Source organism: Seriola lalandi, unplaced genomic scaffold (genome assembly GCF_002814215.2).
Source record: "Seriola lalandi dorsalis isolate HSWRI2012SDOR001 ecotype SW California unplaced genomic scaffold, Sedor1 jcf7180002054912, whole genome shotgun sequence".
In the NCBI taxonomy this organism is placed as follows: domain Eukaryota; kingdom Metazoa; phylum Chordata; class Actinopteri; order Carangiformes; family Carangidae; genus Seriola; species Seriola lalandi.
This window is the reverse complement of record NW_019525464.1, coordinates 397,332-407,605: the sequence shown is the minus strand read 5'-3', so window position 1 is coordinate 407,605 and position 10,274 is coordinate 397,332. Positions and strand designations below refer to the sequence as shown.

General features: G+C 41.5%; 1 protein-coding gene across 3 annotated transcripts in view; it reads left to right on the top strand.

The window, feature by feature from the left end:
* The window catches only part of parp4 (poly (ADP-ribose) polymerase family, member 4), a 21,812-nt gene extending 13,648 nt beyond the window's left edge, over window positions 1–8,164 (top strand). Inside the window, exons 25-37 of one of the 3 annotated variants that reach the window (XM_023430831.2) lie at window positions 73–172; window positions 311–481; window positions 745–825; window positions 1,391–1,471; window positions 1,608–1,703; window positions 1,845–1,985; window positions 2,102–2,173; window positions 2,445–2,510; window positions 2,687–3,627; window positions 4,186–4,264; window positions 5,355–5,457; window positions 6,238–6,367; window positions 6,878–8,164. In XM_023430831.2, coding sequence (XP_023286599.1) covers window positions 73–172; window positions 311–481; window positions 745–825; window positions 1,391–1,471; window positions 1,608–1,703; window positions 1,845–1,985; window positions 2,102–2,173; window positions 2,445–2,510; window positions 2,687–3,627; window positions 4,186–4,264; window positions 5,355–5,457; window positions 6,238–6,367; window positions 6,878–7,115 — 2,299 coding nt within the window. In that variant the 3' untranslated portion in view covers window positions 7,116–8,164. Of the gene's footprint in view, window positions 1–72; window positions 173–310; window positions 482–744; window positions 826–1,390; window positions 1,472–1,607; window positions 1,704–1,844; window positions 2,016–2,101; window positions 2,174–2,444; window positions 2,511–2,686; window positions 3,628–4,185; window positions 4,265–5,354; window positions 5,458–6,237; window positions 6,368–6,877 lie in introns of all 3 variants that reach the window. The other 2 variants (XM_023430830.2, XM_087169744.1) reach the window with 2 other exon arrangements.
* Window positions 8,165–10,274: the final 2,110 nt, after the last annotated feature.

The window sequence follows — 10,274 nt, the reverse complement described above, 5'->3', positions numbered from 1 at the left end:
GTGGGTGGGTGGGTTGGTGGGTCGGGGGCATTTTAAAGGTGTGTTTTTACGTGTGTGTTTATGTCATGTCAGCCCGACAGCCAATCGGCACATGCTGAGAGCTCTGGCCCAGGCAGGGGGTGGAGTCTATGAATTCTTCGACACAAAAACCAAACACAACTGGGCAGAGAAGGTGAGATGACTACCTGCTATTAGTTATTGCTTCTTTCTTACCCAGATGAATCTCTAATGCAACGAGTCGTAAAATGTGACAAATATCCTCGCACACAGAATGAAATAACCACTGTTCACTGATCTGTTTTGACCACAGGTGGCATCTCAGGTGAAGCGTATTGCATCTCCTGGCTGCAGTTCAGTGTCAGTGAAGTGGCAGCAGTTCAACCCAAGGGCGCCCACTCCTGTGCAAGCCCCCAAACAGCTGCATGCTCTGTTCAGCAACTGTCACACCCTGGTTTACGGCTTCGTGCCACACTGCACCCAGGTACGCGGTGTATCTACGTGTCTGAAAACTGAATTTTAGCTCAATTGTTTAGTCCCTCAAATATTAGAAACTAGCGAAATATCCCCATTACAGTTTCCCAGAGCTCGATGCGACATCTTCAGATTGTTCGTTTTCTTTACCCACTTGTCAAAAACATGACAACATTTAATGTTCAATAATATGCAGCAAATCCATCATATTTAAAAAGCTAACCAGCAAATATTTGGCAAATTTCCTTGATAAGTGATTGTTATTTCACACAGGCCACCCTCCTTGGAAACCTGAGTGGGCAGGAGCTCAAAACCATAGTGTCAACCAGTGAGCTGCAGAAGACTAGAGGCACAGTAAGTCCACACACATTCACTCTCTACAGCAACTGGTCCACTGGCAATAATATCTGGCCTGTCAGCTTGTTTTGATAATCTGATTTTTTGGGGGGGGATTTTACAATATCAGACATTTAGCTAAAATGTCCAAATAGAGAATCTACCGCCACCTGAACAATGCGTATTATCTGTGTTGAGAGTGAATGACACAAACAGTATCTGTATTAATATCAGCTCCTCACACGCCCCACCTCTTCCCCCATTTTTGGATTAGCCAGCTCGAGTCCAACCTGTGGCCCCTTTGCTTTCTCTCTCCCCAACTTTCCACTTACTCTCTCACTGTAGTTATCCAAATAAAGACTAACAAAGCAAATTCCAGTTGCATGTTTATCAATCAATTTCTTAACAGGACATGCTGTGTATGTTTAATGTCAGCTGATCAAATTTTCAACTGAAAAAAAATAACACTGTAAAGAGGTGAAAGTAGTTCACCCTGCAGATACTGATGTAGGTTGAGGGCGATTGTCATTACCATAAAGATGATGAGGTGATGATCATAATGTGTGTTAATGTGTGTGTTCAGTTTCTTCACAAACTCACAGCAAGGGCCCTGATCAGGGATTATGAAGACGGAAACCTGGATACCAATGAGGCCGAACATGAGGTGTGTGTGTGTGTGTGTGTGTGTGTGTGTGTGTGTGTGTGTGTGTGTGTCATTGAGTGTGGCCGAAAGCACCCTCCCACCTCAGTTTAGTCCAGTCTGAGCTCCACTTGCTGATGTGGATGTTTTGCTTTCCCAGGGGAAGAAAGAGGAGTTGAAGTCCTTCATCCTAGAGTTGAGCAAAGAGTTCTCCATTCTGTCTCAGTTCACCAGCTTCGTTGCCATTGAGGAAAGGGTTTGTGCAATTTTCAGATTCACATTTATACTGTTATTCGTATTTACTTCTGGTAGCTGTCCAGGACACCCACCTCACCTCCACCCCACTCACTTTACTCGCTGGGTTCCAACCAAACCAAACTCACCTACCTCGTTTCAGGACTCAGAAAAACCAGAGGAGGGTTTCACAGACATCCCCAAGTTGATCGCAGAAGAAGATGTGGACTTCCTCCGCTACATCAGCTGGACTTTACCTCAGGAGAGTTCAGAGGAAGAGATAGAGGACGAAGAGGAATACTCTGTGTGTTTACATTCATCTGAAGTTCTGGAGGTAGCATCACCCTGTGTGTAGTGTATTCACTGAGGAAGAGCAAAGTTAATAGGGATTTACTAATCCTGCATTTTTCTCTGTTGTAGGAAAGAACCCATTCTATGGGCCCAATTAAATGTGACATGGCACTCTCCAGCTCTTCAGATGATTCACTAATGGTTAGTCCCTCCATGCACGAACTACAGCTGCACATTTGCTATTTTGTGGGTCGACAAAAAAATGCATATTTTAGATTGAGCTTCTGTTCTTTAATGCATGGACAGTGTGAAGAAAAAATAAATACAACACGTAATAGGTTAATAGGTCACAACAAACATATAAATAAAGCAGAGCAATGCACACTGCTCTGTCTTGTGTGTAGTGTATTGACAGAGGTAAAGCAAAGTTACTTGTTGGGATTTACTAATCCTGCATTTTTCTCTGTTGTAGAAAGAAACCCTTCTTACATCGGGAGTCCTACATAGTTTGGAACACTCCGGCTCTTCAGATGAATCGGTAACGGTTATTCCCTTCATTCAGAAACTGCAGCCGCACATTTGCTATTTTGAGGGTCGATAAAAAAAATGCTACTGCTATTTTTTTATTGCATGGACGGAATGTGTTAAAAAATAACACTTAATAGGTTAAGTTCTGACCCCTTTTTTGTTTTCTTCATCTCTCTCCTTTTGTAGAGTCAGATTGAATTCTCTTCACCAATTGTGGGGCATCAAGAAGCCGCTGATTACAGAGAGGCTAACAGCATGAGGTCCTCAGTACTGCTCAGAGGTTTGGAATTTCTTCCTGATTGCACGATTGTGAAGGGTCGTCGTCCTTCTCATCCCGCTCTTCCTCCTCCTCCTCCTCCTCCTCCTCCTCCTCCACTTGCACAAGCCCAAGTTTTCGGCTCTCTAGTCCTTCCACCTCCACATCCCCTTGGATTCATTGGATCTCAGGTCAAGTCTCGTTCACACAAAATGTCTTATAGAGCTCTCGACATGCCACTTCCACTCACTTCCTCGGCGAACACTTGCGATAGTTTCGACAGGAGTTTTTCATGTTCCCAGCCACGGCAACGACGCACTTCACCTAAAATGACCGAGAAATCCAGGCGGCGGATACCAATGACATCTAAACCAACCCAGAGTCCCCCACTGATTCTTGACATGAAAAATGAGTGTCCAGTCATAAAGCCCCAAGATTTGAGTTTCACTGGCGCTGAAGTTGGAGACGAACTTTCAGCGACATTATTGTGCCACAGCAGACGTAGGGTCAAGGGCATAGAAACTGACTCTATGGAAATCATGGCTGACACAGCTGAACCCGCACCTCTCGTACATGTCCAGGAACCTGTGAGAAAACGTATGAATCGCTCTCAAATTAGCGACGAATTTCTTGGGACATCCGGCTACTCTCCGCCTCAAGTTGGACTCCAAAGAAGGAACTTATTTGAAGCGCGTGCTGCAGAAGGTCTGTCTTTACCTCCGCTTTCCCCGATGACAAAAGGGATTAAGGCCGCTTCAGGTAGCCCTCCAGTAAAACTGGCCGCATCTGAATCAGCATTTGCTCAGTTCTTTAGCGAAGCAAGCAAGAGGCCCCCTCGTCTAAGGGCGGCTTCAGTTGTTCGTTTCTTTGGGTGAGTCCTGAAACAATTTTTTTTTGATATGCCTTTGTTTAAAAAAGCTGGATAATAATTCTTCTAAACAATTTTTGTTGCCAAAATACTGGATACTCACTCTGCTTATTTTAATACTGGCAAGTTTCTGGGTGACAAAATGAAAACTGACTAAATCACCTGTATGTTCTATATATATATATATCACACACACACACACACACACACACACACACTCACCGAGTACTTTATAAGGAACACCATACTAATACTGGGTTAGTTCATCCATTTGCTCTCAAAACAGCCTCAGTTCTTTGTGGCACCTCCTGACCTGTATCTGCAGGATTTTATGCACCAGATTGCTGCCACGTGATTGGCTGATGGGATAACTGAATGAATAAGCAGATGTACAGGTGTTCCTAATAAAGTGCTCAGTGAGTGCGTATGCATGTGCATGTATGCGTGTGAGCATAAGTGTGTGCTTACATTCACGTTTCCAGATGTATATGTGTTTATAATATCCAGCAGCTGTCGCACTGCTCTCAGTATTCACTGTGTGATTGTCCTGCTGTGATTCAGGAAAATATCGGCACCTCAGACTCTCAGCAGAAAATCACCAAGGTTCAACTGGACAAAGATCTTCCAGATGCAGCATTCAGTAAGATATTTTATAGTTTTATTGGGTCTGTTTGAATTTTGCCAGTTTACAGAGGATGGCGTGCACGTGTATAAATTAAACCTAAGCTAAAATGTTAAAATATCAGCTGTAAAAAAGATGAATCGGGTGAACCACAGCACTTTTAGGCATGAATATTTTGAAAGCATGTGTTCAGGAGCAGAACCAATTTGGTTTACAATAGCAGTTTGCATAGGCTGAAGCCAGGCTAACAGAATACATGGATACAGACGAGTCCGTGCGTTTGCAATTTAGTGTCTTGTTAGAGCTGTGGTTGTCAAGAATCTCAGTCTTGATCATGGGTCTGTAGTTGGATTTAATCATGGCCCATGTTAAAAAGCACAGTAGAAAGACAGGCCTTTGTTTTCAATGTGTTTTGTTTTATTTCTTCGAATTTCTTTAAAAATAAAAAAAGACTTTAGGATTGTATCTGTATCTGTATTCTGTAAAAAGTGACACATATACAGTCTGTGAATGTGTATTTTGTTTCCACTACAAGACTAGATATGTACCTGATAGAGATCACACAACATTAACAGTGGCCGAGCTTCATGTATGGCTGAATGAAAGTGTTGCTGCTGCATTAGAAAAACAAATGTCATCAGTTTGTCATCTCTCATCTCCCCATTTATATGTGTGTGAAACACAAATCTGTTTTTGTCTCACGCGATACAGATACTTGTTTTATTAAAATTAAGTGCATTATATTTATTTGTATTATTCATTGAGTAAGTTCTGTGGCCTCAGTTTGCATGCCTCTCTTCATGGAGGGAACAGAATCAGATGTTATGAGATCTTTAATGGAATTTAGACAAGGCTTGAATTTTCTTTGTTATCTGCAGTATATTTATGAAAAACCATGTTGAGTTTGGAATCAAACTAATAAAGGGGAAACTCCAGCTTTAGTCAAAGAGAAAAATTGTTTTTGCTTGCAGGGTCTCAGTATTTGGCTAACGGTGTTAATTGTGTTGCTTACACTAACAATCTTCAAGGTTGTGAGACATTGTTGTTTTAGCGACGTATTCATAACACTGCATAGGAAATGACAAGCTGTGTTATGTCTTTGTTGCAGGAGGGCTACTGGGAGTTAACCAATCAACTGGGAGAAGTTATAAATGTCAATGTCGACCTCTTTGCCAACAAGTACCTGAAAAGCAAAGGCATCAATTCTCTAGGTGAGAACTGTCGGAAGTTGCTTCAGGTCTGTCTCAGATCATTTGCACCAATCGTAATGCAGATGGACAGAAATACGTCATTCACTGAAGTAAAGGTAGCCTAATGTAAAAACACTAATTACTTAATAGTTAACAAATAAAAGGACTCAATGTTCTCAAGCACGTTGCGTAAACATTTTTTAATTACTTGGAGGTTTGTCTGTTTCCTATTGAGGAGTTTTAACTGCGTCATGTTGATCCTTGAAGTCACAAGCTTGTGACAAGAAGGTCGCAGGTTAAATTCCCAGATTGGCAGGATTTAATCTGGGTGAGAAAAGGGAAATAACATTTACTCAAATCCACATCAACACCATTGTGGTACCCTTGGTGTGACTGTGTGATAAGGGATCAGGGAGTTCCTGTAAAAGAGAGCTCGCCTCTCAGTGAAACTAACCTGAATAAATGAAGGTTAAAAAAAAAAAAAGAAAATGATCAAACCTCTTTCTGTCTTCAAACTACAACAACAGCTGTTTTTTTCTATTCCAAAAAACTTAATGAAAAGTTGAAATGTAAAGTATCATCATTAATGGAAGTATTTGAGATGGGTACAATTAACAAAACATAAACATGGTAGAAAACAGGTGAGTTCTCAGGGGAGGCTCTGTGCTGCTTTGAACAGACTTTGTAAGCATTGTAACATTGCCACAAAACTCCTCACTCCTGCAACGTGTGTGTGTGTGTGTGTGTGTGTGTGTGTGTGTGTGTGTGTGTGTGTGTGTGTGTGTGTGTGTGGTGGCATAGGTGTGAAGGCCCATGCAGACATCCTGAGACTGGTGGCAACTCTTCTGGTTCTGCAGCTGATGAGGGTGGAGAAGCTGGAGGAAGGAGAACTGCTCTGCACCCTCTTCTGCCTGAACGACTCTCAGCCCAGGTCTGTCTTTAACCACACACGACAACACAACCATGGTGAAATGAATCACTTACGTTGTACGAACACGTCGACTGGGTGTAAACCTGAAGGCACACACTGCAGGCCAAACGCATGTTCAAAACAGGGGACATGGACATGTGTGGTGTCTTCTGTTAATGAAGTATTCAAAAATATGAGACATGATCAATCCAGAATGGAGCATAAAGTCTTGCATTGTCAGAGGAGGAACTGTCAGAGGAACCAAGCTATACATGCATCACCACTTTATACAAACATGACCTTGTGCAGATGTCTATATTAAGTGACATGTATAATTAGCTGAGGCTGTGCCGATTTTGTGATGTGTAAAACTTGATGATACTGTAAAGAATGACAACATTATTAGGCAAAACACAAACGTATGCATAAACGTAAAGCTCTTAATGTGAGTCTTTTCCTGCTTGTTTTCTGCTGTGGATGATTTCGTAAACCGAGCTGCCTCTTTTGGTAACGACTTGGTTTTTCTCTCAGGCCCGAGCGGTGGGAGAAGGTGAAGAAGGCGGTGGAGTGGGTTTGCTGGGGAGACAAGCAGTACCCGTGTGTCTACACCCGGCTGGAGTTTGGTCTGAGCTGGGAGTCATCCACCCGTCAGCTGCTGGGCTACGAAGGCCTCCCGCCCTTCTCACCTCTCTGTGGTCTGAACCTGCAGGGGACTGCACACTCCAAGGGTCCTTCATACAATTTGAGTGAAATTCAAACCAGTGTTTGAAGGGATGAGATTATCTTTTAGACTCAATTTACATAGATATGCCCTATATAAATCACTTTGAACTGTCTCTGTCAGTGTGTTTACAGGCACTTAAATAATGACATATAGTCGTCTTTCTGCAGCAAACTTATTTCTTAAACACCATTTCCTTAGTCTTGGTGGGAGACTGAAGATTTGTCTCATGAGATTTATCCTAAAGAAAAAGTGCTGTAAAAAATACAACATTGGCCACAATATACACAGCACAATATTTCAGTCTTTTCTGAATATTTACCAACACAGTAAAAAAATTCATATGCAGGTGCCACACAGCAGCAGTGGAGCTCCAGACAAACAGGAACATCACCTCAACGTTCATCAAGACACCATGCCACCAAGACTTGAGGGGAGGCGCTACCCAGTATTAGTTTGTTGTTCCTAATAAAGTGCTCAGCGAATGTATACCGATTAACTGGGTTTCTAATCACCTTTTCAAAAGTTTCACTGACTAAAACTGAACCTAGAAGTCTATAAGGTCAGAGCAGTGGTTATCTGTGTCACCAGGTTTCTGTCTTTAAAATGCATGTACATGTACGGTGCACTTTAAAGGTATTTTTAAAACTGCCTTTCTTTCTTTACTGCATGGTAGAAGTTGAAAATTAAGGAAATAGAAATATAGAAAGGTACAGGAAGGATCATGTTTCTGCGTTAGATGTGTTTTAACAAGATTCCGCTTGAACAGACTGTTTTATGATCAGAAGGCTGCAATAAACACCTTCCTAAAAAAATTGTGAAATGTCAACTCTGCATGATAATGATCAGCAGATGGCAGAGCGTTTCAGATGGGGCTTTTTATGATCTGTAACTGTAATTTGGAGATCAGTGGTTTGCACAGGACATATGCAGTGTATATTCTGATAGAAATTACAAAAACTTAATTGCCTGTAACAGATTTGCACTATTAGATAGCTGCCTTCATCAAGTGTCACTCCTGTTCTTCGTTGTGGCTGTGGTTCAGATTGTTTGTATGTGTATGATCATGAACTGAATTAAAATGTTCCTCAAGTGTCTTATTATCTCTTCTTTTGTTTACCATTATATTAAACGTCTATTTTCTGCAGCTGTGTGGAAGGTGCGCGGCTGCTGCATGGGTCAGTAAGTTGATGTCTCTCTATTTAACATAATGGTTTAATTGGCACAATGTATGAGGGTCCAGCTTCACAACATTCACCTCAGATGCTACATGAGCTGTGAAAAGTCAGAAGAACACCACGGTTCATCCTGTAGGGGACATTAACGTCTGTGCCATCGAACAGCTGTTAAGAACACACTCAACCAAAACATCAGCCTTAGGGTGGTGGGGGAGGAAAAGTGTTAGGGGATTGACACTTCTGCTGCTGAGCTCATTGTATAATAAAAAAAAAAGAGGCCAGTTTAGGGGGTATTGCCTACTTGCAGTGACTTACTTGTGCTAAATGTAAATGTATGTTGACATCAGCCATTGTAGTCTTCGGAAAGTTGTGGAGTGACTCTTTGAAAATAATTTTGTCCTTTGTTTTATGGTTTTACCTCGTCCGCAGGTACTGAAAGTAACCGGATGTAAACATCCACGGCATTTAACTACTTCCGTTTTCGTGACGCGCAGCGTGAAAAGGGCCGATCACTATCTGCAATCTGTTTCCGCTCTAATTTTTTTTTTTTTTTTTGGCCCTTGACCGGAAGTTGATGTTCGTATCGTTCTGCCGCTTAAACTCTATTTTCCGGTGTTTGTCTGCTCGCCGCCATTGTAGACCCACAATGCTGTTTACCAATTGTGTCACAACTAATATGACTTGTTCCTTAGTTCATATGGAGTATTCATTTGGACATTGCTGTTATTTATTCCCGAGGTGCTATATGTGAGTGTTTTAATCAGAAAGTTAATTCGCAACTAACCAGCTAGCTCCGGCTCTGTTGTCCTGGTTGCAGCTGACTGAGTTAAGTAATGGTAATTTAAATTAATTTCAAGTAAAAAAAAAAAACGTACACAATACCGTATTGTGAAGAGCAGCCTAAAATGTCCTGTTTCCCAGCAATGGAAAGTTTATTTTATCTAGTGTAATTGTGTTTTCATAGGGATGCCAGAGCCCACCGCAGGCCAGTAGCACACTTTACCACAACCAGCAACAAATGGTAAGTCTTGCTGCACATTGGAGTGAAAAGGATTTTGAACTTGTAAAGTGATGTTGACAAATAATTACCAATGTAGTTGTATATCAACCTTTGTGAACCTGTTAAAAAAAAAAGTCTGCATGAGAAATTCAAGTTTGTACATGTGATGAAGAACTTTGTATTTGTTAAAAAAAAACAATGTGATTTAAAATTTGAACAAATGCCATTAGTGGTGAGATAACACAAAAAAAGCTTTTGTCAATGTCTGTGTACATATAAAATGAAGAAAAACTGAACTAAGCCTTTCAGGATATGCTGTGGATATGAAGGAACAGAACCATCTGCCCTCTGATCGGACTGTCATTGTCCAGTTATATATATATAAACTTGCTGTCTCTGATTTGTTTTTAAGGAACTTACTGTGATATAGTGATCAAGTAATGAGGAACTACTCGGTAGCAACTTTGATGTACCACTGACCAAAGCTCTACAAACTCAAAACTACTATTTAAACCACAACCAAGGAAAGGAAGTTTTAGCATAGCCTGCTTTATGCTGAGAAAAATGTGGTGTCAACATATGCACAGCAAAAATTGGGGAGTTAAAATTTCAGGGTTAAACATCTGGGAGTTGATTTTAACTCCGAAAGTGTAGAATGAACACATTTGGTTTAAAATGGTGTCCAGAGTCGGAGTTATATCAGAGAGTGAATCAGATCAGTGTTAGTTTAACTCTGCTAAGACGTAATTAAGCTCCGCCTTTGCTCCCTGAACTTCACTTCTTCAGCGAGAGAAGTGAGTCAGCGTCATTTTCCTACTAGCATCTAGCAACTAGCGTGCATCGCTCGTATCTTCGACACAGTTTTACCGGAGCTGTGATGTGAGGGAATAAACGATAGCGGCTGCAAGGCAGACTCAGAAGGCAAAACACACACCTAGCTCGGGGAGTGTCACCCACCTGGGGGAGGTGTCATCTCCCTTCATGACGACATCAAGGGAAAATCTCCAATTGACCTGTATGAGCACACAT